Source organism: Andrena cerasifolii, chromosome 1 (assembly GCF_050908995.1).
Source record: "Andrena cerasifolii isolate SP2316 chromosome 1, iyAndCera1_principal, whole genome shotgun sequence".
Taxonomy (NCBI): Eukaryota; Metazoa; Arthropoda; class Insecta; order Hymenoptera; family Andrenidae; genus Andrena; species Andrena cerasifolii.
In genome coordinates this window covers 21,395,139-21,422,554 of record NC_135118.1, presented here as the reverse complement: position 1 = coordinate 21,422,554, position 27,416 = coordinate 21,395,139, and the positions used below count along the sequence as shown (strand labels likewise).

At 37.9% G+C, this 27,416-nt stretch overlaps 1 protein-coding gene across 3 annotated transcripts in view; it reads left to right on the top strand.

Moving 5' to 3' along the window:
- Positions 1 to 27,416, top strand: part of LOC143369733 (adenosine receptor A1) — a 197,526-nt gene that overhangs the window by 149,644 nt on the left and 20,466 nt on the right. For all 3 annotated transcript variants that reach the window (XM_076814076.1, XM_076814059.1, XM_076814067.1), the window contains 2 exons: positions 16,908 to 17,170; positions 22,675 to 22,891. In XM_076814076.1, the coding sequence (XP_076670191.1) occupies positions 16,915 to 17,170; positions 22,675 to 22,891 (473 nt within the window). In that variant the 5' untranslated portion in view covers positions 16,908 to 16,914. The remainder of the gene's footprint in view (positions 1 to 16,907; positions 17,171 to 22,674; positions 22,892 to 27,416) is intronic.

Sequence of the window (27,416 nt, the reverse complement as noted above, 5' to 3'; positions counted from 1 at the left end):
GTGTAGTGTTTAAATATATACATACAATATCTCCCACGCTGCATGTACCTAATACACTACTAATCTTCATTAAAAGTTAAAACCAAACCCACCCACTGTCCACGATAACAGTAGTTAAAAAATTCTATGCATATCGCCGCAAATCCAAAACTCGTTTCAGTGGCCGTTGAATAATGTGCTTTTAAAAGCAGGGGAATGGCGACGCGGACCGTGAGAGAATCGCCCAGTTTGGTTGTCCTCACTGAAGTTTCATTACATAGTAATTGCGCAGAAATGAAGATTCACGAGACGAGAGTATCACCGTGATATTACAACGAATTTACGGCAACGTTATCACGGAAGAGCGCACAAGCAGGTTTCGTTTCTTGTAAAGCCCAGCCTCTCTAATAGCCTCAACCGTGAACCTGCTACTGGGATAATTTAGCAGCAACAGGGCCGGTGGATGTTTCAATCGGAAAGAGTACCTGTTGTTTCCAAGCTGAGGCAAAGTGTGTTATAGAGAAGTTACACACTTGGGTCGATGTTTGATACATAATGTATTGCATGCGCACATGCATCGGGTAGGTATACAGTGCTTATTGGGCGTATCGAATTTTGGCGCGGTAGCTCGCAGAGCATTCTGTAATTTCATCCCTGGACTCGATAGGAAGCGCACCGCTCTTTTTCCTGTATCAAATATTTATTGGCAGGGAAACGTTCGTACTGTTCCACCAGTTATGCCTCCATGCTGTACTTCTATAAAATTCGTGCAATTCACGCTGTGATATTTCTTTGATGCTTGCAATAACAGGTTAATTAAGGGAGCAATGCTGTGTACATTGGTGCAGTTATTATTCTCAAGCAGGCTGTACTGTTGTCGGGTTATACAATTTATGTATAAAACTTGAGTGGAGATGTTGATTCTTCGGTTTTTATTTATCAGTTCGTTAAAGTAATATTTTGTCGAGGATGTTGATGTCCAGTTTGGATTTACTTGTGTCACTTTTTTCTTTTTTGAGGTCGGAGATGAACAGAATAAATCATATTAATAATTTTGGGATATGCATACTTCGGGTGTAAAATTGATCACTGATGACTTTTCTTTTTGAAAATATCAATGGCCAAGTTGATTTCAACACGTGATCTAGGTCATTTCGTAATAATTCACTATGCAACTAAAAATTACCAAATCAAGAATTTCCACCAATTATTACCCGATTACGAGCTCCCTTTTGTTTCTTCGCCAATGAAGCAGCTCATTCCTTTAAATCTAGATGATGGTGATGGGATTGCATAAATATAATACACATTTTAAAATTGTTTAAAAGTGATCTAGCAAATGTAATAATTCCAATTATAAGACATTACAAAAAAGAGGACAATCAAAATCGATGCCAACGATAGAATCGTATTAATTGAAAATATTTAATGCTCACAATGTGAATAATTACTATAATACTAAATATTTGACGAAAGTCAGTTGTTTCGAGTCTAAGAAAGTTTTAACAAAAGACAACTCGGTGGATCGGATTCCGCACGAATTAATCTAAAAGAATTTGCTAGCCTGGGCTTCGGTATGGTCCTTCATTAAGTGGCTCCAAGCTCATCTTCCTTTCAAGCAATTATTAACACAGAACAAAAAACGGATTATTTACGCGCGAGAAAATATGGAACTAAAGCAAGGCGAAGATTTAATTCAGCATTTCAAAGGCTAATTTGCAATTGAAGAAAATATTTCTGGCTCCGCGATGAGACTCGAAGAGCATCCTTTATTACGAGCAGCAATTAGAGAACCAGTCAACTCATTCAGAAATGTGTTGCCTAGAATACAACAAATTAAACATGACAGTAATGACATCAGGGCCACCAGTAATGAGTTAAAAAGAAAGAAACCGTCTTTTGCTACGACATAGTCAGAATCACGAGTTTCTTTGATCCTTGAAGCGACATTTTAATAAAAACAATTTGTCTATAATATTCAAGTTGCAAATATAACTTTCCGAATTAATAAAATATTTTTTTCCCAGAAAGGTCAATTCTTTCTGACTGAAATAAAAGAAGAACCAACTTCGCGCGGGGTGTAGTCCAGGGGACAAAAAATCACTTATAGCCCCCAGTTCACGAAAATGGAAAAAAATTGCAAACTCTGACAGACTGTATTTACACAAATTCGAAATCAGCAGAATGCTGATTTAAGCCTCGAAAATTAAAAGATCTCTCGATGACGATTGGATTATGCTACTCTGTTTCTCATAATTTCCCCTTTAACACCACAAGAGACATTAGACAGAACTCCTGCTGCGTACTATTCTGAACTGACGGTACGTCAGTCTTTCTTAACAGAAGCCTGGAGCTTCTATGTATATTATTCATGGCCCCCATACTCCGATACTCGATGGTCTTATCCGCGCGAGCCTCCAACCGACTTCATTCCATTGCGTAAGTGCACAATGAATATATTCCTCTGCCGAGTGAATGAGCTTACCCTAATAGAAGCAGCCGATCTCGCAGGATTTGTATTTCTACTCCATCCGGAGCGTCGTATGCCCTGCGCAGAGTACACGCTGCAACACAGGCGAGACGTCTACGTGTCCCGTCCAATTTGGAACACAATCTGAGACTAAATTGAGCCATTGAAGCACAAAGAGACTTCGACTTTTACGTAATCATCCCTTCCTCCCTCTGGCATGCTGCCTCCCCCCAATTCAGCTTAAGAATGAAGTAGCAGTTCTTCCTTGCTTAACAGAGAAGCATCATTCGTTTGTTAAGGATAACGAAACACAGAACTCGATGTCTCGAAACCTCGAATTTCCGCGAGGATTTCCGGCCGTATTGTGCAAGCGAATAAAACCACTTCCAGGGAGTCAAAAGACAGGGGCGGGCCTTTATTTGCACTGCGGCACATCATTATATTAAATTCCACTTCCTCAAAGGAATAATGCCGCGGATGGAGGAGGCCGCATCCTGCACAGCAGACTTATATTCATTGAAAAATTTCGCTACTTGCGTCCCGATGGAATTAATATTCGCGAAGCTGGCCGAAGGACTCTGACGTTCAGTTGCTTCCGCGTTACTGAATCCCTCGGTGCGCTGTTAATTATTTGCCGCGCTGGTCGCGGGCAGGCTGCAGGATTTTTTCTACCTTTCCGCGTTGCCTGCAAATATTTACGGGCGCAGCTCCTTTACGCGGGAATAACTTCATAATGCGCGTCGTCCAACTTGGTCCTGTTCTTTGATGCGAGATCGACAGCGGAATCAAATCTACTTGAGCAACTTCCTGCTGCTCCGCTTCACCTAACAGTTAAGAAATCCTTTGGACAGCTCCGGCGAAACTTGCAAGCTAGAACAGTTTTATATCACGGCAGGATGTTTCCGTCTGAAATGTTTGAGGAAAGTTGCCTGTCCGCTCCCTTCGCTCCAATGGGAAGGAATCAGCGCAGTTATCTCGAGATCAGGAGAAAAAGATTAAATCGAATCTTCCCGGGGAGGTCTGGTCTTCTTTCGTCAGCCATTTCTATGTGCGTTGACAATATGTACGTATTTGTTTTTCGTGATTGAAATTGGAGTTCAGCCTCCGACTTGCTTGCAAGGGGTCAATAACACTTACGCGAGCCTACTAAGAACAGTCTGATTCAATAAGATAAATATTACAATTCCCAACGAACGAGATTTTTAGTTGTACGAATCTTATTCGCTTCTGCTTCTAATTTTAGTGGTCTAGCAATTTTAATGGAATTACAATTTTCACACAAATTTAAAAAAAAGACTTTGAAAGGAAGAGGAGATTAGGGAAATCTAAAATTCTATCGAAACATAACGTACCGAGGTTCCAAATGCTTAATAATAAAAAATAAAAAAACATAACGTACGAAATATTAATACACACCGAATTAATAACAAAACTCTCATATTCGTGTCTGCTTACAAAAGCACCCATCTTCTAAAGACTTTACTGCAATTCCCACGTCCCGGCCACTGAAGTACAGTGAACGTTCGAATTGTTTCGTTAACCGTGGCATTAGCACGGTGGTTGAAGGATGTCTGATTATCACGAGCTTCTCACGGTTCCACGATACATATCTACTTTAGAGTGGTCACCAAACGATGGGACGTGGAGTGTGGAGGCGTATTTACACGTCTACGCGCGGTTAACATTTGGAGCTGGACGGCCACCGTGAGTTACGGCCAATTCATAGATGGCGAGTCTCTGTACCATTTGAAGCACCGTATGTATATACATACGTATCCGAATCTCTCAAGTTTGGCCCTTTAATATAACTCATCAGCAATATTACGCTTCGCCAAACGCCGCGACACACAGCAGATAAATTGCACAGGCTAGCAGACACGCGCTGGCCCGTGAACCCCTTAATCCTTGGGGGCCCATCGATACTGGAGGAGGTTATTATATCCCCTTTATCGCAATTTCACAGGTTCCCTGGTTAATTTGACAGAAAATTCCGATATAACAAGGTACACGGTTGATATGCTATTTTGGAACGAGGAAATTCAGTCGATATCTGCAGCTGCATCTACGATAGCTGAAGATAGGTACGCCTGTTTGATGTCGTCACTTCGAGACGACTGATCTTAGGACTTGTAGCTATCGAGGAGAAGGCAAGTAGTAAGAGTACTTTGGCAAACGATGTAGGGGTGAACCATGTCCACTTCATTAGTTTAATTATTACTAGTGTTAGTGGAACAATTGACATGTTTACTCAGTATTTCGATAGTTAACTTCAGAGGAGCCTCTAAAATGATTATGGCGATTTCTTTGAGAGTCTAATGATAAGAAGTTTTTAAGGTTACCCACAGTACTGGAAATATTTATTGCATCACATTGCGCTTGAGAAGGCTTCCCATCTTCCATCTAAATTCTTACAAAACAACTTTCCGTAATAGTATCATTATCAATAGACTATGCAAGTCTGCTAACAAAGCTGAACCTGCTGTTGACTTTTTTTCTGGACCCCCATATACGTTCAAGAGCGCAATAGCTAACTTAGTAGACAACCTTATACCTTCCTAGCATATAAGTTCTCAATAATTAATTCCAAATTATATTATGTTCTTTTTAATTGTACACTCTATACCGGTTACCACTCATGTCTCTACCAAAGGGTAGCACCCGTAAATAAATATTATATATTATATTACGTACTATTTAGACACCAATTTTCATGCTAGGTAGGGTAAATGTCCCAATTACTACCAGCGTCCCTATTACTGCCACTTCATTTATTTTACTTAATAAACACGCAACGTATAAAGAATAGTGTAAAAAAGAATTTATCACAAAATTGGGACTGTTTTTTTTTATTATTATAGTACACTCTTTATACGTATATTCTTTATATGTTACATTTTTTTTAAGTGAAATAAATAAAGTGGCAGTAATAGGGACACTGACAGTAAATGGGACATCTACCCTATATGAAAATCAAAGCTATATACATAAATAAATTTTACGACAATATTTTCTTAGTACGAATAATAAGGAAGGTATAAGTGATAACGTGTTTATTCGAGTGATGCAATAAATATTTCCAGTACTGTGTATGCTTTAAGGGGTTACCTACCGTCAGGAGGTAGAAAAAGAATCGAATTTTTCGGTATTTATTTCAGAAAGTGCATGCATATTTTTATGCAATGGCTTTTGTATTCAGATGAAGGACACTTTAACAGGTTATTATACTATGTTTTGGTATAAAAATATTTAGTTATTGCACAATTACAACTGATTTCCCAGAAGCTGTTTTTAGAAACATGTTTTGCGGTAACCAACATTATTCGGAACTAGGTTATCTGAAATGAAAAAATGAAGGAGATTTAGTTAGTACAATAGTTTATCTAGTTTTTAATCGTTCCGTTTTAAAAAATATTAATCTGGGACAAAATGGCAGATGTTTAAAGTGAAATGATCGATTTTCGTAGCAAAAACACTCTTTTTCATCCATAAAATAAAAACTATGCATTGGAAAAACAAATGCTTTGATTAAAGACTAGATTTGAATGTTTAGAAGAAACCTACAAAGTTTCAGATAGATTGGTGAAGCGGTTTTGGAGAAATCGTGGTCACCGGTCAAAAAACAGCTTCCGGGAAATCAGTTGTAATTTTGCAATAACTAAATATTTTTATACCAAAACATAATATAATAACCTGTTAAAGTGTCCCTCATTTGAATACAAAAAACATTGCATAAAAATATGCATGTAGTTTCTGAAATAAATTCCCAAAGACAGTAGGTAACCCCTTAAATGTACGACAATTCTATTCTGCACATACCTCTGAATAGAATATGGGTAGTAAGTGCTACATATGTCTATGAAGGAAGACGTTCCAAGTATCTTACCTACTTATTAGATCGTAAGGGGTTATGGGGTATGAACAAATACACTGACGACGGTTTACACTGCCGTAGTGTAAATCTAAATATTCAAATCTGCTTAACAAAACAACGTGCTGTGGTTTCAAAATTATACCTGCCAACTCATAAAATTTGCGTTGGCAGTTACAGACTCGCCTTGGCTCCGAGCCGTTGTGATTTGCATCCTACTTCGCGGTAACTATAGTTTACATGCTCCGCTCGAGATATGGGAGAAACTTTAATAAATGACATCACGCTCATAACTCTGGATTAGCTTTGAACACAATCCGAGCATACCTCTGCTCAAATGAATTTGAGGCGTTAGGCGCGCAAACGCGCGGAAGAGTCTATTTAGTCTCCTGGCAAACAAGAAGTTTTGCTATTCAAAATCCAATTTAGAGTTAGGTACGTCTAAAACAGAGGCGGTTTATTTTTATTAAACCATGCTGCGAACACTTGACACTTTATGTAATTACGTAAATTACATGATATATTATTTATTACTGTTACTGTAACTTCTAAGTGTTAGAAAGATGTATTATTATTTTCTTTAACTTTTTGGTTAATTTGGACCCATTTTATAAATTATCATTTCCGCAAAGAAAATAGATTTTAGATCATAAATAGATCAACACCTAATATTACAATCTTATCTTATGATGTATATGAACGAAGTCACGGGTCAAAATGAACCCCACATCCGTCATTTAAGGGTTAATTTCCATACAAAGTTCAGCATCTAATCGTACAACCACGGTAGAACATGATAATAAGAAAACAATAATAAAAATTACTAAAACCTAATCACCCCCTCACAAGGGGTCAAATTAATAATCACCCACTGCAGACGAAGAATTCTTTGCAGAATAGAATTAATCTTTGCCCATTGAGACGTTGATTTCCCTAGGGGTCACCAGTGACCCACCCTTAAACTTTACAATCTTTCCTGAGAACGCTTATAACAAGTGAACCCTTAAATTGGGAGCCCTGTAATAATATTACTGTCATTAGGAGTTATGTAAATTATGAATCATATTACTACAGTGGTGGTCAAAAAGAATATTTAAAACTCATACTTTTAATTGATAATTAAATCAATGGGACCTTCCCCAGCCTATGGAGATATGAATTTTATTCTTACTGGTCACAGTTTGAACTTTAAACTATCTTTTGACCACTATTTTACGAAACATTCTACCTCATTTCAGTGAATATGAGTGGAGACGTGGTGAAGCTTCACGATCCTAAATTTGTATACGAACAAAATGTAGATTGAATGCACCACCCAGTCCGTCGACATTAATCCCCATTAATAATTGCCTATCCATCGAAATATAAATAACCATTAAAATATAAATTACCGTTGAAAAACGGACTATGAAGTTGCGCATACATTTGTCAGGGAACGTTTTTCTTTTTTTTCCTTTTTTAATAATCCCACGCATGGATACAGATCACGGTGCAAGGAACACACGTCACACTCACGGGCATGAAGGATTGAGCTGGAGAGCCGTCAAGTGCACGCGGTATATTTTTTTACGCGTTTCGAGCCGCTGACGGAAATTAACGATGCAAATTTTTCAAGAAAGAAATTCGACGAGCATTCGCGTCGTGTGTGTGGGGGGGGGGGGAGCGAATAAAAGCATAATAAAAATAGGCAGCCAGGTCTCTGTCGAGTCACGTTATTAAAACGGGTGGGGGTGAGATGGAGGGAATGGGTGCAGAAGAGAACGAGGGGGCGAAGGGTAGTAGAGGGTGGACGATCATGATAGAAACTCGTTGGCCGAGTGAAATTGCGTTAGGCAGTATTACTTACATTTGTTCATCGGGAAATTCCATTCAATTGCTCATTGCCTGAAAAGAGCATTGTATGCAGTTCCAGTAGTTTTCCGCGTCCAGAATACAGAAAGAGCCGTACAATTTGTCATGTTACCGTGCAAGTTCACTTAGTCGTCCAATGGATAAAATACAATTTTTCTCTGTTTCTATTCATGTCAAACTTTACATCGACGACTGATGTTAAAGGGGTTTTTATTACACAAGTAGGGGCACACCAGGGGGAGATTGGAAAAATTTGAGATTCCCGTGGACTTTTAATTTTGTAATTTTATAATTTTATAATTTCAGTACTGTACATATAAGACTATTCACATATAAACTGTGTTAAGAAAAGATAGTGAAAATTATTTGTGTTCACCACAATTCACTATAGATGAAGTAAATGTACAATAAAGACTATGACCAGCACTTTTCACCGTTTTTTTATTTTTTTTATTAAAATTAGTCACAGACGTTTTGTTATATTCTCTCAGCTCGGGTTGTAAACTGGCTGAACTCTCTCAACAACTCTGAATTTTACCACGTTCTAGCTACCCTCATGAACACTTAAACCCCCTGCATCTACTATTAACCCCCAAAGCCGCAGCCGCCACTCACGTGTCAGCCATTCTGACGCCCCCACACATTCCCGGAATCCTTAGTTCTAAATATCTTACTCACACTTGGCACTCGAGAAACCCTCGCTACCACGCTGATTGCTAATTACATGCCCTCTAAAGAATATTCCTCGCAAAATATTCGTCAGAGTCAGGTCTGCAGGCGTTATTCATAATATCCCTTATTAAGATGCTCTTTTGTTTCAATCTGGTTTAAAGGATCGTCAGAGGTGTAAATTATGGCACCCTCTTAGTTGATAATCCGATAGGGTTTACTACTTAGCATTAATTATGACATGCAGTACTCTGCAGGTGTATACATTATTCACGAGGGAGGCTATGCTTCGTTCGATAATCTCAAATCACAATATTTACTATGCACACATCCGGTATCTCTAATATTAACTTGCACATGAACTTAGATTAATCCCCTCCGAAGTATACCTAGGTAGCATAATTTCAACCCCAGTATTCATATCATAATAGGTAATATTGCAAGTGAACCAATGGGGTTTTCTTTTATTAAATAAAAAAACAGCGACAGTGGTCTTCCAGAGTATTTGCAAAATTTAATTACTATATTTCCCAAGAAAACCGAAAAAAATGCAGATACTAAAATATTTTCCTTCTTCTGCCTACAATATGGAACAAAGAATTTCCTTCGATTTTGAGCGTCCTTTTCTTATTTTTCCATTCATTTCACCCCACGACTTCATCATTTTCTAATTCTTTTAAATGGTTGAAGCAGATCGTTAAACTAATATTATACGTCAAATAAGTAAATATACTAAAGTTAAATAATAAAGTCACTTTAGAAACCTGTATCCATGTTGCAGTAATAATCAGTTTACGCAACACGAGCAAGTGCTCGGTGCCTCACGAACGGTGGCGTAATTACATTGCCTGCGTTTCTGTTTGAGAAATGAATGAGTTATATAGCAGGTTAAAGCAAGCCTCAGCGAGACCATAACCCTGAACGATTAAACCATTGGGCCGTACCATTCGTTGTTCCATTATGCGCCATTACGCGAATATCAACGCGCGAACACCCCTAAAACGGGGAACACTTCGCAAGGCGTAAGCGCCGTATAAAATTTCTTTTATTTCAAAACTTTCGGGCTCGCCGACTGCGCACGGCGCCCCCAGAACTTTGAATGGAACCATAAAATTCGAATGATACTTATTCAAAGTGATTCCAAGTTTCATAGTAACTGATTCCACCGGAAGTCTGCGGCAAGGATGCGTCGAATGTGCATCGGCATCGTAACGTCTCGCTTCGGTAATTTCCTGTTCTCTCGCAGCTAAGCGTGCTCGACATTCGCAAAATTCTTCGCGCTACGAATTCCATAACCGTGTGATTCCATTGAAACTGCCCTCCCCATTTCCGCTCCGATCGAGGAATTTCTCAGCCTTCGCCCTACGCGAGTCATGGTCAGTTTTATGTCCCCCGCGACTCGTCCACGCGAATGCGTTTAACATTTCAGTGCTGAGTCGGCGATCAGGCAAACGTGTCGTGGGACTCGCAATAAGAATATGTAGAGTGTACTAAATCTAGGAAATTTGTGACAGTAGAATGTCTTCATACCACATGTAACACTTTGTAGAATTTTTCTATGAAATTAAATGGATATCGACGATTGGGTGAGGTGGGTGTGTGTCTTTAGTGTTTTGAGAAGGATTAACCCTCCGTGGTCACACCTTCTTATAATCACAAATTACAATTAGTCACACGGGGCTCACTGCACCCCGGCTTCATTTCTCAGTTACCATTTTCGTATTTTTGAACCTTTTAACTTTTCAGTGATAATTGTACATTCGCAATGATCTAATATAGTCTTTTTCTAGAAATGTAAATTTTGATATGTTGAAATTTTAATAAAAGAAATTGAATAAAAGCGATTTGTTTTAAATTCGCAAAATTTTTATATTTCAATATTAAGGTCTAACTATTGATAGAAATATTGGCAAATACCTGCCCTGGGGTTGTACAACAACAGACTTCATATTAAATTTTCTGTTTATTTCAATATCTTCCTAAAAAAAAATGCCGAAAATGACTGTAATTTTGCTCCGTCCAAGGTGGCCTAACCCCTTAAGAAGAATATGCTCCGGCTTTTAATAATAGTGCTAAATATCAAATTGCATATGTTGCTTATCATTAGTATTACTTCTTGAAAACAACTTATAAGACTTCTGGATTATAACAAGATTGAAGTCTAACATAAAAGCTTATTTTGAGATGAATATGTTTGGAATTATGGTTTAAAATGGACCTCGCAAATGTGGACTAAAATTTTATTTAAAAAATTTCCATTATCACGAATTGTGAAAATCGTTGTTAAACACTGTACAACGAAATGGTACTTGAGCAAAAATGTGAAAATGTTTTCTTGATGGAAAGGGATGAATATGTACTGTAATGTCCAAGTTTTAATTGAAATAACTGTCTACATATAGATGTAACATGTGTTCCACGTTTCCAAAGTTTTTCGGTCAATTCCTTCATTCAAAGGAATCCCGGAGACACGAAAACATTATATACATTATTACAGTTGAGACGAGCACACGAATGACTTGTTGCGTGTATGTGTTAGGCAAAAAGTTATTCGTCAGATGCGAGATTTTTCTGGAACGGACGCGCAGTAAACACTAGGAAATACATCTGGGAAATATAAGTTTGGAGAAAACTTTAAAACTTGCTGATAAAATTTCTTTATTCGTGCCATATCCTCTGCACTACTAAAGCTGATACACCGAAGACGCACTTCGACTTTGCGGATAAACATTCCTGTGTACACAGTCATAGTATTCTCTAAATTGAAGTTAACTATAAATTTTACCGATGCTGAATGTTTAAAATAGCCACAGAAATATGGAAGGAAATGGTCATGCAAACATTAACGACGAAACATTAATGGTATGCAAACATTACGCTGCTTTATTTACGCATTACTGCTGCCATATATATTTCTCATGTTTAACTAAATAATATTGGAATGATAATTATTACCAATTCCAATTCCCATTAGCATAACTCTTGTTTAATACATGTTAAATCAGGGTGCACTCAATTGAGATACTCAGTTTCGTTGTCGAATTAATATTTCTCCAGAAAATCCTGCGATCTTATTACAAATCAACGGTTTCTTTGTTTCAGTGTTAGTAACTAGCACTAACAAGTGTGAACTGCTCCATTTGAGAAAAAGGAAACGATATTTTTTGCAAGCTTTTATTTAGCTTCACTTGTGAGTTCGTTGATTAGTTTGTTAAACAAGTACTGGTAAAGTATTGAGCCAATATTGATGCAGTTTAGGATGAGACCACCGGGACATCGCCCTCTTTCGAATAAAAAAATGATCATCAAACTCGGTCCATGTGCTGAGGAGTTATGCGGGGACAAACATAGAAGAAGAAAAAATACATACGGGTTGAATCTATAACCTCTTCCTTTTTGAAGTCGGTTAATAAGAATTTGTTACTATAAATTTCCATTGACACTGACGGCGCTGAATCGTCACGGAATTGATATGTGTGGGTAGACTTTTAAGTCCATAACTGCATCCTGTTCATCATCGATCCCATGGAACTCGATATGCGTAACCGAAACCAACAGCCACCTTAAGCTAAGAATTTCTCACCTTCCGCGCAACACGTAAACCAATACGTCGTGGCTTGGATTTTGGTTGAATGGAGGTAATGAATTTTTGACTACCACCGCGACGAGGGTGCAACACTTAAGATCTCGGTCAAACGTGCACGCTAATCCAGAAACCAGTTTCTTCATTGTCAATGGTGAGGAAACGTGTTTCGAAGGAGATTCAGTCTTTAGAATGTACTGTAAACGAGCCTGCGCGAAGGAAAGAATAGAAACTTCCTACAGAAGTGTCAACGGCTTCAATGGAATGCAAGCGTCACTAATTCGTGTAACATTTCCATCGTATACAGAACGAGTCATGAATCCACGACCTTAGTACTTCACTTTGTACTGTAGAGTGCATCTACGCATTAAGAATAATATATATCTTAAGAATTCTTTAGATTCTTATTTCTAGGGGTATTTAAAGTCTATTCTATACGCCGCATCAATTGGGAATTTTGCTGCAAGAAATGATACGAAATTGATTCGAAGAATCAATATAGAGATATTTAAACGACACTTGGGTATTTTTATGCAAGTGTGAAATTCAGTGTGGAAACGCAGTGAACGGAGCAGAGGAAAAAGCTGAGCAGTAGGTACTGTTTGGGCATGAAAAGATCTCCTCGAATATTCAGTTAAGCGTGCATAAGTCCCGACCCATTGAATTTAAAAGCCCATTTGAAGCTTGAAAAGATTCGACCAGAAGCAGAATTCGAGAATCTGTCCCCGTTTAAGTGGTGCAACAAGTAGAGGAGTTTTAAAGATAGCAATTGCGAAGATGGAGTGTAACTTATTCATACAGGTGTCGGTGAAAATACTCGCCTTAAAGTGTGCGAACCTCCATGGACGGAAGCTATTTAAAAAAATCATTTCTCTTGCTAAGCTGCAACAAGTTGCGCTCTTAATACATACACTGGGTGGCCTGTAGCTCATCGTACAACCATGAAGCGGGGGAGTGATTTTTTCAAAACAAGGAGAGGTAATTTGTAAATGAGGTCGAGGAATGTAATAAATCGGATTCGACAATATCTATTAAAAAGTACCATTAATTTACTGTAAAATATCAATAGAATTTTATTCCTTTAATATTCTAATAGTGAGTACTATCATTTCTTTATAAGTAGATCTCCTTCAATGTTTCGCAAAACAGAAATTTTTTATCAACGTAAATAGTATTTTATATCGAAGTACTTGTACAAAACAAATTAATTGAAATATTTATAATTATACATATAATTAAGTTCGTTTCTTTTTATGCACTATATTAATATACCAGAAAAATGAGTGGATCGCTTTAAAAAGACATCGATGACTTTGAAATATCATTCACACCATCGTGAACCGAAAAAGACAGTTTAAGAGGTTATAGCGGTCAGGCGGCCGAAAAGAGGCGAATATTTGTGAATTTTTTTTGAAGAAGCGAAAGCGTATATTTTTACAAAACTTTTGCGCTTAAAAGAGCAGCATTTAAAGAACATTTGATAATTTTTTCGTAGAAAAATATTTACGTTTATAATAAAATACAAACCGACATCCAAGAAGCATTTTTAAAAGCATGGTTTTGCGGTGAGCACTGTCATTCGGAACCAGATTATCTAAAATCAAAAAACAAAAAAGATTTCGTAAGTATATTAATGTATCCTCAGGTTGACGGAGAGAATTTTCCGAAATATTAATTTAAAACAAAATGGCTGCTATTTAAAGTTGAAATCTTGATTTTTTCGTGCAAAAATCACGCGAGAAATATCAGGATTTCAACTTTAAATAGCCGCCATTTTGTTTTAAATTAATATTTCGGAAAATTCCGCCAACCTGAGGATACATTAATATACTAACGGAATACTTTTTGTTTTTTGATTTTAGATAATCTTATTATAAACGTAGATATTTTTCTACGAAAAAATTACCAAATATTCTTTAAATGTTGTTCTTTTAAGTGCAAAAAGTTTTGTAAAAATATACGCTTCCACGTCTTCAAAAAAAATTCACAAATATTCGCCTCTTTTCGGCCGCCTGACTAGGTATAACCCCTTAATCCGAAAAGTGGGTCCTCTCAAATATTTCACATTTGACCTAATAACATTTTTTTTATACGACCAATATTTTATATGCCTCACCCAGTATATCTCAATCCTTACTACTTTCATCGTGAACCGTTCGTGGTAGAGGATTATTAAAACGGCGGACTATCTGCGTAATAGAGGCTGATCAATACCCTGCAATTAAGGCTGCCAACGTGTCAGCCTTAATCTTCAAAGCCCCCCTGGAGGCTTAATAACTTGATACCTAGTCTCTGCAACACGGCCTCCTTCCTGTTTCAAGCCCGACGATCATCGTTAGCTGCGTATTAAATTTCATAAAAGTGGAATGCAGCGGAATGGAAACTGGCCTTTCCAGCAAGCGGAATCAGTTAACCGCCTTAAAAGTTCGTGCCGCGCGAAATCAATTTTAAAGCGCAGAGATGAATGATCCCAATTAGGGCGGCTAAGGACGATCGAGGGACACGTTATCCTCTGCACAATCGCCTAGGATAAATTTGCATTTCAACGCGGACACTAATTGTTCCTCCCGAGATCCTGCTCTCCAAAGAGGCCTGTTGAAACTACACGGAATTAAGTCTACCATGGAGACGAGCCCCATTGATTCAGACGGGGCCAAACGGACCATGTATAGCGCGTGAATGGACCTTCCGTTCGTTGGGTGTTTACAGACGTTGAAATTTTCAGCAACGTCCTATCCCTTTGGCGGACTCAAGCCTCGCGAGCCTCCTTTTCAAATTCGTCGATGTAACGGATGGAAGGTAAAGGATAAAAGATAACGGAGAACAGTATTGCCTCCCATTTTCGTAGTGGACTGGATTTTACTTGATTTTTCGAGGTACGCGTGCAGGGAAAACGTAGACCGCTTTTGTACCTTTCATCCTCCATTTTTAGTATTTATTCTACAAGCTCGTACATTTCGACTATTTACACTAAAAAATTCGTCGTGGGGGATGAGCAAATAATACTCAGCTACGTCGTATTCAAATAGTTTCTATCTTTCTTATATACGTATATTATAAAATATTAATAAAAAGAAAACGAAACAATACACACAGTTCACGGTTTAAAGATACAAGAATGATCCACTGCAAAGCTTGGCAAATCACAAACAACCGGCACAGTTGCATTGTTAGAATATTTCCCATTTGCACTCTTCAAGCAGCCACTCGGTGAAGTATTTTTCTCAATTTCGAACGCACGACAGAAAATAAAATATCGTGTTACTGCAGGGCTGTTTCGTAGTCCCCCTGCAATGACAGAGTACTTTTTAATACGTTCGCAGCATCTGTGCGGCGCAACATGTCGCTACAGAATTTTTTAAAGTAGGGGAGAGCGGGGACAAACGTAACACTTTACATTTGGCCTAGCTGCCAATTACCTCTTACAGATATAAAAATGTAAATTACGCCTTAAGATAGTGTGTTTCTTGGTCTATCATTTCACCGCAAATTCAGCCTTCCATGATAAGTAGTCAAAGAGTTATGGCAATTTTACCGCAGTGACTGTCTTTTGTTCTGCAGGGGTAGGACGAAAGTAATACTAATTATTTTGAGGAGAATTAAGTAGCACACTTTTTCCAAAGCAAATTAGGATTTTTTATTATCAGAAACGATAGAAACAAATATTTAAATAAACATATTTTAAGTAGGGTACCTAACGACAAAAAAAACATAACCAGCTTCAAACATTTCTTTGATACTGTATATTTGATTTAATATGGAATCTCGTGTAACGGCCCCGAAAGTAACTAATATTTATGATTTTTTTTTAAAAACTATTGTTAATATTGCAGTCAACTCTTTTGGGATATAAGGAGGCATCTTTAAACTTACAGAAACATGTTACTTTTGTCCCCAGCCATGTTTTCCAGCATAGAACTGTTATAACGTACAAACTATACAAGACTTATTGAAATCAAATACAGGAACTTATAAAGACATTATCTAAGAACGCTCTAACAAATAATTGGATCAATGTCTATAGTTTAACTATGAATATTATGAAAAAAAACAACAGAGGAGACACTTACCTGAATGATTGAAATAACGAAATCAGCTTGCCCACGGTACACGAATCGTCGCATTGCTCAGCGTAACTCCGTGAAGCAAAAGAAACACTAAACACGCGTAACTATGTAAAGCAAACGTTTTGGAAACTTTTGTGGAAGGCGGGAGAAGGAGTGTGACTTTCATGACGCCGTTACGTTTGTCCCCGCTCTTCCCTACCCACGAATTCGTAATTTTATTAGTCCATCGTACGCTTCTCCCACTCCTAGCGTTTATTAAAAAGAATGAACGGTAAGATCCATCGCGCCGTATAATTTTAATTTTTATGGCCCGAGTTATACGACTCCGGGTTTGCAGCACTCGCATCCACCGCGAGTTCTTTCACTTCAGGTACTAAACGTCCTGACTTTTCCATTCCATTAATGGCCGTATTTCTCCAGTTCCAGGATGAACGCGACGACGACGACCTACACAGGTGCAACGAGCACTTTGGCTGGAATTATGGGCCTCGAGTCAGAGATAAGAATGGATAAAGCGGAAAACCCTCTGGACAGTGACCTTGATATTTCACCGGTAACCCTATCGTCAGCTTGGTCGAGGGTGGCCAGGCTCCTTTTGTTAGCCTCGATGGCCGTTGGTGGCAGTGTTGGTAACATCTTCATGATATCCGCGGTGGTGGTTGAGGACCAACTCAAAAAACGAGGTATGCATACTCTTTGAATTCTTTTCAATCGAGAAATGCCAGTTGCGATTGCTACTGTATTTAGTTAATAAAATCATTCGACTATACTGGATAAGTGCCTAATACGGGCGCAACAGATATAACAAAATTTCACCTAGCTACGTTGTTACTTCGTCGAATATAAAGTTAAAATGTTAATAAGAACCGTTCGTCTGTAAAATCTAAAGATTCCTGAAACTAAACTATCTCCATCTTGTAAAGTTTAAAGAATTGCTCGGAATAGAATTTTGAAGTTCTTTCCATTGAATTGGACAAAGGGCCTGGAAGTGGTAAACTAAATATCACCTTTCCATTCGAACGATATTAAGAAAACAGTAAAATTCTTTTAAAAAGTTTAATCTTCGATTTAATAAATATTTGTCCAAGGCATGTACGGTGGAAGTCTTTGTGCACATATAAGAATCTCTTTGACAAAGATGACCCATACTACGGAACACGGTTATCCGACGCTCCTTTGTGAAATCGTTCCTTTTTATCTCTCGTTGCGGAAAGATCCCTTTACTTGCTCCCCTGTGTAAAGGGACAAAATTCTTCTACGCACGGATATGGCGCGGCGTTGCCAAGTATAATAGTAAGAAAAGGAACGCTCTGTGGCTCTTCTATTTTTTCCACCGTGGTAACGGAGATTGGCTTTTGTATTTAATGAACCGAAACGGGATAACTATTACCATAGAATAGAAAATCTCGAAGCCAATCCTTTCAGAATTCTAGGATATGTGGAAATGTGTAACGCTGCCTGTTCTGGGTAAATTATCACAGAAATATTATTGCAAATTGTTAGAAGTGAAATTAAAAAATATTCAACCAATATCGTTTTAATATCGTTGCAAAAATTCAACCAACTCTTATTAATATCGACCGAACTGGAAATGAACATTTTTACGAGGCTCGAAAATGATATCCCTGATCATAAACGTCAAGGATCCGCTTCAAAGCGAGCCAAGCATCTCTGTGACGTTTATTACTCTCATGCCGTAATTGATTCTCACGAAATCGTTGGTACTTATATACTTGCGTAGAAGTAACCATTTGTGAAAACCATACATAGACACCAGAGTTGGGCATTGAGACAATAAAAAAAATTAATTAAATAACGGATCTAATAAAAGTTACCTTAACTTTAGATTATGCGACGAATAAAGTTAATTTTTTTATTCAACGCATGGCGAATATGTAATTTGTTTGAACTTTTATTCGCTATTCTCTTAAGTTATTTATACATAAATCAAAATTTATTATTGCTAATGTCATTATTTATAAATCAATCTTTCGAACTTTATAATATACAATTTATGGGTTCATCGAATTGATAATTAATTTAGTTCAATGTATTCCGTAAATAGACACAGTGTTTCTGAAAGGTGGTTTAAATCTTATAATGGAAATTGTTTGCTAGAAAAAATTCGTTTGCCCATGTTGACTAAACTTTTATCATCTAGTTCGGTGAGTGCTACAAGCCCGCATTTGGAACCACCTTTCAGGAACATCCTGTACAGACAACCTCCCTTTCCCCATCTACCACTCACCAGACACTCCGCGAAGCACATCGCTGGATTTTTACCGCCAGCTCGTTTCACGCGAATCCTGATAGGAACGTAAACAATTCCAAGTTTTGCGCAGCCAGTCGATTCAGCAGGAAAATTTCGTTCCGTCGTTACCACGGCAATAAACTTGCTGTTACTCGACTTCAGCTCTTTCCCCCGGTACGCGAACAGGCCAGAGTCATCAGTGTCCCCGTAACGAGGAGGGACTCCTGATCGTCCATAACAATTTCGCAATTTTACTGTGACAATAGCAGTAAATACAAATATATCTCCGACTGTCGCTTAGTATGGAGGAAGAATCCAGAGTTTCCACGGAAATCCTTCTTTACGACGACTCTTTTTTACAATAGCATACTCGCATATATCGACAGGCACATCCTCCGATCGATTTCCTTTGAGAACTTGTACTTTGCCCCGAACGCGCTTGAAAGGGGACAGTTATCTTTCTTTGTTTGCTGGAAGAAAGGCGCCGATACTGTGGGACGATCGGTTTCAGCTATTTCTACTTGAAAATGATACGTAGAAATAATTTAAATACGTTCGTACTGGCGTGACGTCGATGCTGTGTCTAAATATTATGTAGGAATAGGGTTTGAAGGTAGAGTTGCAAGCAAGGGAGATGCGAATGAAGAGAAATATGAGATCGTTTTTGTTGAAGGTGAGAACAATCTAAGGAACAAAGTATTACTTGCAAAAGCTTTAGTCTGCACTTTCGAGTTATTTCCTTCAGGAAAAATAATGTTCTCCAAGGCTGTATGTACTGCTAACTGCTAGTAGTAGTAGTAGATCGGGACATATAGCGAGACAAGTGAAAGTGGACAGTGCATGGTCAGACGCGGTTTCTACTGTTATAGCGGGAATTATGTATGTACCTATGTAGCTTTTTGTAATGTTTCGTGATAGGATTATCTTGATCGTTATTTCAGGTAAGAATTATGCAGATTAACGAGAATTTTAAAGACACGCAGATGTTTAGTAACGGTTCCAATGAGGACTTAAATTAATTTAAGCATAAAGTTTACTTTCGTATGCGGAACAGGAGTAGATGTGTTTTGAATAAACTCGCTGCAGTATGTGCACCAATGAAATAAAGCGCAATATCCTTTTTACTAAAATAATATTTCATAAAGACGAACTCTAAAATTAAATTGAATTTAATAACAATTATTCCATCCTTCTTCGAGTAACATTTTCAGAACTTCCTCAATTCAACATATCGGACTACTAGATTTCGTTGAAGGATGTCGACATATTTCAATAAATGCAGCAGCATGCTATTCGACTTAACGCGTTCACTGCTCTGCCACATTTACCAAAAGCTCTATCAGCACGTGTAGAGTCAGTCTGCTCTTCAATAAACCTATTTCTAACAAATTTTTCAACAAACTTCACAGTACTTTGTTTACTCTAATAACCTTCGTTTCAAATTTATATCGATATAACTAACGTGGCAATAATTGTTAAATATTTCCCGATTAGAGAAATAGGTACTGTATAAGTACAATAACACCATAAAAACCACCGCATATCATTCATCCACGGTCCTAAATCGTTTTCATTCCCCACCATGAACACGATTCTTTTACTCCAGTACAATCATTAAAAAGGGGGAACTGCAGAATACGAGCGATTAAACAAAAATTTTCACGCACGAGGAAGCGTGTAACCACGTTACACGCGGGGGCGGGGTTGGGTCAAACAAAACCTGACGCGTCCTGTCTCTGATCTTAACATGTTAACAGACAGAGGGATCTGGACGCTTTTATTAAAATCCCCTCTACGAATAACAGACAAAAGCTTTATAGAATACGGTATGTGAAGATCCGTAGGAAAATGTAAATGCTCCACGCGTGGTACCTTCGTCGTGTGAACGAATACTATTGGCAGTTGAAAATCATAGGGCACAATAGGCCTGCACAATGGCAAAGGCTGGGAAACAGATAATGGACCGGGAAGAGAGAATCTACGTTCTGCACGCAACATAATTCCTCTTCTACGCTCGTCGTCGCATCAGTCGATTTCCCACATAAATAACGCTGGAAAAGTCTCGTTAGCAGCCAGCAGAATCGGTGGTGCAGATGATTAATTTACCAACGCTGTGGGTGGCTTTGTTCAACATCTGATACGCCTTTAAAAATGACTCCTACTGAACGGCTGAAACGAGCCAAGTAAAATTACGTTCCATTAAGCGGAGGCTGAAGTGGACTCGACTGGAGTGCCCGTGCGCCGCGGGCATGTGCAATTCATTTCGTGATCGTCTCATCTCATTGCCGCGCTGTATGCAACCAGCTACTCGTACACGCCAGGTTAAACATCATGTTGATACTGGGGCCACATGACCTGCTGCTTAGCGACTAGCGTGACGCAACGATGCTCGTATATAGGCAATTAACATTGCGTTGAAAATTGCCTTTGGAAATTACGAAGAAGCAGGCTTTCCAAGGAAGTGAGTGCGCCGAAAGGAATTAGACTTTAGACACTTCTTCGAACGTTTCGCGCGTCTATCGATTATATACTATGTTTTTAACAAATTATTTTAAATCCATACGAATGTAAAATAGTTTATTATGGATTTTGTAATGTATGGGTAAAATAGTTTATTAGGGATTTTAAGTGGTGGAGATTTTTGTCGGAATGGACAGTGTTTTCTAGATAGTTTTTACTAAAATATTGATTGCAAATATGACGCAAGCTGAACGCAGAAATTTTAACGTCTAACTGGTCCCAGGTCCCTAGAGATATTACAAAAGAGCCATGATTCCTCAGCCTAATTGAGGTAAAACTTTTGTAAAAAGGGTAGGCTTTTTTGCAAAAGGACTGATTTCACAATTTCCCTGCGGAATAAAGCGTTAACTTGAAATGGAGTTTTATCAGTTTTTTAGGTCGAGTTGATCGATGCAAGTGTGAATCTCCACAGAGTGGAAGGTACGAATCCGATGAGAGTAATAATTTTCGTCGCCAACACACGCGCTAGTAATGTGTTTAGTGCGGGATTAGAGGCGTTAATGGTACGGTAGCTTAGAAATGTCAGTTAGTGTCTCGCTAAGCATAACTTCCAATTTGTACATTCGACACAGTTTACTGCGTCGCGCCATCCTTTGAGTTTCCACGCAGCAATCAAGCTATCGATTTTGGAGAATCAATGTTGTGCGTAATAATCCTGCTTCCACGTATATAGTTACACCGTCGATGTTTCATGTATTATACAAAGTGAAACACTTAGTTCGACGATCTTCAGTTATTTTGAAATTGTATATATTATGAAGAAGATTTAAAAAAAATGCCACGTAGCGACTAACTCTTTGTAACTTAGTTAAAATTGAAATATGAAGGTTGTCTTCGGTTCGTTAAATGGACCATTCTATTTTGGAATTCGAAAAAATATACTGTGCTGACGATGAGTAAAAAATGTAGGTATACAGAGTGTTGTATTGTTAACGCAAATAAGGATTTCCTCGATTGCCTGCCCTAAGTTCCTTGAATAATATACGATTTTGTTACTAGTGCCTTTTGTTCGAAAGCTCGAATTTCACAATAGTTTAGCCTATTTTTCGAGGTGACTCCACCTGATTTCGAAGTTAAAAATGATATGATTTGATCAGATAATCGGCAAAAAATCGCGCTCAAAAGTTAACAGGAAACTTCTGTTATAATAACTACATGAAACTGTAGCAGAAGGATTTTCTGTCATTTCCGAAATTTGTCCCTCTATAATCTCCTAATTTTACACAAGATCTTCTAATTAGAATCATAAGCAATATGAAGCAATGTACTCGTATTGTCTATCAATTATGCGACACTGTCGTGTTTCTACTTTCCTCATACCAGGATATTCTTAAATTCGAAGTACCTGACACTTGATTCCAGTGGAATCATCTCCAACCACTTCGATTAACTCGACACCGAATTCTCGTGTTCCAGGGAATGCATTTCTGGTGAACGTAGCATTGGCAGACCTATTAGTGACGGGCCTCGTCATACCAGTATCGGTGATCGTGATCCTCGCAGGACATGAAGAGTCATTGAACACATGCCGATTTGAATGGACTCTCGAGGCTCTCTGCTTTCTGGTCACGGTGCTGACGTTACCTACGATAGCTGCGGAAAATTACAATCGCCTGTGTCTACCACCCGAAAGGTGAGCGCTGTTATTAGCAACGAATTTCAAGGGCGATTCATTTATACGATGCATTGAGAGCCAAATCGGACTAAGCCACATTAAAAAAAAAAAATTTTTCCTGTATTATATGATTAGCACAGCTTATTGGAATACGTAATTGTTACTGACTCAATTTCACAAAAAATGTGAGTTAGTCCGTTTTTGTTCTTAATTCACATATTAGGTCGGTGCAAAAATTCGATCGGTAATTATTTACAAAAGGGCAGACCGATTTCGATGTCCTTGAAAATATATTGTCAAAGTTAATATTCTGAATAACTTTTTCCTGTATACAGGTATGTTACCGCCGCTCAGCTTTGAGTTTTGAGATATTTGCAAGAAACGGTGATCGGCAGTTGGCTTGGGCTAGATGGTTTACTTTTAAGAGATTTACACATTTTTAACCGACTTCAAAGAGGATGAGGTTATAGAATCGACCCATATGTATTTTTTTTATGTTTGTCCCCGCATAACTCCTCAGCATATGGACCGATTTTGATAATCTTTTTTTTTATTCGAAAGAGGGCAATGCCCCGGTGGTCCCATCCTACACTGCATCAATATTGACCGAATATTTTGCCAGTTCTGGTTAATAATAAAGACTATTGTCACCTAATTATTATTATTTTATGTACGTACGAGCATATCTCCTAAGCATGTTGCATCAACATATATAAAACTAAAAAGACAAAAAATAAAAAATTTAAAATCGACTTCAACAAAATAAAAATGCCCTAAAAAGTACAAAATAATTTAATCCCTTATTTAATCTACGACTCTCATATTTTTTAAGTCGGCGTCTCATCATTTGCACTGTGTAAATCTGGCGCCGACTTAAAAAATATGAGAGTCGTAAATTAAATAAGGGATTAAATTATTTTTTACTTTTTAGTGCATTTATATACTTTTTTACGTCGGTTTTAATTTTTTTTTAATTTTCTTTATCTTAAATCTCCCAAAAGTTATCCCCCCCCCCCTCATGGAGGCTGAAACCATCTAACTCTAACCAACACGCGATCACACTTTTTTGCGAATATCTCGAAAACCAAAGTCGAGCGATGGCAACATGTATAGGAAAAAGTTGCTCATAATTATACTCTCGATAACAGACATATTCCAAGGTCATCGAAATCGGTGAGGACTTCCCGTTTGTAAATAATTACCGTTCGCTCGCTCACGGTTAAGCCATGGTAAGTTTCCGGAAACGTCTCTTTTCACTACACCTGCTTGCACCTTTACCAGAAAAGTGCCGAAAGGTCACAGAAAGCCGAAAATACTTTGATTAAAAAACCATTTAATATATTTTCCCTTTTAATAAAGATTTTGGATCAATAAAGCGAACAGAGTATTGCACCGACTTAATACCCTCATTCACATACCCTTGTAGTGATTACAACACGTCTCATTATCATCGGCAACATGTTACGTTGTCCTTCGCATTAACAAAAGAATTATTAACACGTTAGCTGCGACAGCTCTTTTCATGACCCTTCGTATTCGACGATAAGGGTTAATTTTATTGTCACATGCCAGGCAGTACAGGACACACAGGACCAACTAATTTGTTTTTTTTTTAAATTTCGTTAGTTTAACACGTTGACTGCCGTGAGTACCATTTCTGGTGCACAGTAGTCTCGCCAAACAATATTACTGACAGAACAACTAGGATGGTCCCTGAGGCCACGATACCATTTTTGGTCAAATATTAATATTTATTTAACAGACGAAATTGTATGCATCGTTAATCACACTTTACTGTATTTGGTGCATACAAATGTAGCCGCGCCATAAAGTCTGTCCCTGATAAAATTGTAAGTACCGACGCTGCTACCTTTACCAAATCTGCCTTTAAAGACTTAATACAGCGGTGAGGTGTATAGCAAGTTTTTGAGGTGTATAGCTTCTTCTAAAATATTCCAAAGGCGATAATGAAGATAATTAAGATCTCGCCTTCCTGAAAGCCAATCCTCTGTGGCGATAAATACAGGTACGTTCGCTTCCAATCAACGCTGCGACGGTTTGGCTTTGGGTGTCAGCGCACTCCATATTTACTCCAACATATTTAGTTAGGTACTGACGAGGGGACGACGCGAATGGGACGAGCGATTTTTTAACAAGACCGGGCAGAAAATGTTGGACCCGATGTTTATAAAGAAATTCCCGAATATTAGCTGCGAATAGCCACCATTTTATAAAAAATGACTATAACATTAAAATTATGAACTCGTCGGAGCGACTTCGTTCTTCTTTTAAATTTAAATAGTAAATACTATTTTCATAGGATCAATAATTTAACCACAAAATGCAATTTTTGCCCCAGCCTTAACCTAGGCTAAGCAGAACGGTAGTTGAAAATTAGTTCTCCACAAGCGTAGTTAAGGGACTATACTACGACACAAAATTTAATTTTCTGGTTAAATTATAAACTTATGACAATAACGCATATAACTCTTGTATTCCTTTCGTCAAGATCTACTATTTAAAAGAATTACGAAGTCGATCCGACGACTTCATAATTTTAACGTTCAAAGCCATTTTTCACAGCTAAAATTCTGGAATTTGTTTGTACACATCGGCCGCAACATTTTCTGCCCGCTTTCGTTAAAAATTCGCTCGTCCCCTCGTACGACTTCCGGCTGGCAACCGTTTCCTTTGCACTATTCCCGCATTAGTACTGTTAATTTAATCTTCAAAGAAAGTTTGAAAATGATAAGAATATCTTTCTAGCACCCCATGAAGGTTCAGAGACACGTGGTTGTCCTGGAATGAAAGTACAACGTGCCTCGCATCGCAGTGGACGTGTTAATAATATGAACGAAAACGATGCATAAGACAGAAACCATAAATCCATCTTAAGACCCAGGCGTTTATATCGAAAACAGGACGTCGAAAAGAAGGGATGAAATCAGCCAAACAGTGATGTAGCGATACTTTATCGATTCACTATTTGGACATATCGCGCGCCTCTTTAAAACTCGAGGGGACCGAGATATTAAATTCGCGTGATATTTTACCTATACCTACATAAATTCAAAGAACTCGATGTGTCGTGTGTGCTTTCGTAGCTGAAAGGTAGAATTTTCACATGCATGAAAACGGAAGGACACTTCGAAATAATATCTCGTTGAATAATTCTTTGATTACATGCTCATTAAATAGAGAAGGAATTGAAGGTAACAGTATGGACGAACGAGTTATCCTTTTCTAATAATAAATCAGAAAATTTACGAATTCTGCTTCTATCCATGCTTGATTTCATTTGAAAGTTGCGTAAAATCGTAGAAAGCTCGTTTTTTTGTTGCGTACCTAAATCAAACAGGAAGTAACAACAGGCTCGAATAAGTGGTCATTATCGTATTCGAAAACGGCTTGCATAGAATTGATACTCGATTTTGGCTAACATTCTCAGCAATTTCAATGAATTCTGAAAAAGTCAAGGTGACTACCCTTAACGTAACCGTACTGATCAGATTACTCCGTTAAACCGATTAGTTTCGTGATCCAGCCCCAGTTAGCTTGGAACGTAACCAACGCCCCTTTGAACCAGGCGCATTAGATAATTGTAACACCCCAACGAACGAAAGAATTGCTTAATTAATTGCTACGCTGCTTTCTGCGTTTCGACATGAGATTCCTGAATTTTTTCAAAATATAATAAACGTTACGGTTGGAAATATCCTGCGATTCGAAATAAAAGGTGAACAGCAGGTACCTGCCTACATTGTTCTCTGATAAATAACATTCCACGAGCTTAAAATGTAAAAATTCTTTGCGTCCATATTTTAACATGTGGGTTTAGCGAAAAAAGTGAAATACGTTTCGACGGAAAAATTATACGTTGCATGAAAACGTTCGTTTCCTTTTTGCAGATATTATTGCTAATTAATTAGGAATTACAGTTTTGTCATTTAGGTCGGACTTCGTTTAAATCGTATTACCATTAACTTCTGCGAGATTGCATCACGACAGCTTGCACAAATACGCAGGTCATTAACGACGAGCACACACTGATTGTGAGCAGGAAAATGCAATTAAATACCTATCGCAGTACAACCGCGACAATTACACATTCTGATCGCGACAATAGAGCACGCATGTAACTGGGAACTCTTTGATAACTCAGTAAACATTAATTGCAACACTCAGTGGACGTCACGGGACACGTGAAATCCTACAGAACAAAAAGAGACACTGTAATTATTTTGATCTCGAACTCCAGTCTCTTCTATCATACATTTTTTAGATGCTACAAACGATCTATTTCTCGAGAAATTTTATAATTGCTTATTTCTTATTTCTCAAGATATACTATAATTTCTCGAGAAATGTAAGTCTAGGAAAAATATTATAAATCTCATTTATTTTCGTAAATGAATGTATTACTAGTTAATCGCGAACGTATAAGCACATCTACAATTTATAATACATCTTATTAATAACATTAAAACCTATATGAATTCCAATAGAAAATCACAGTACAGAAGATTGGATATTATTAATTGCT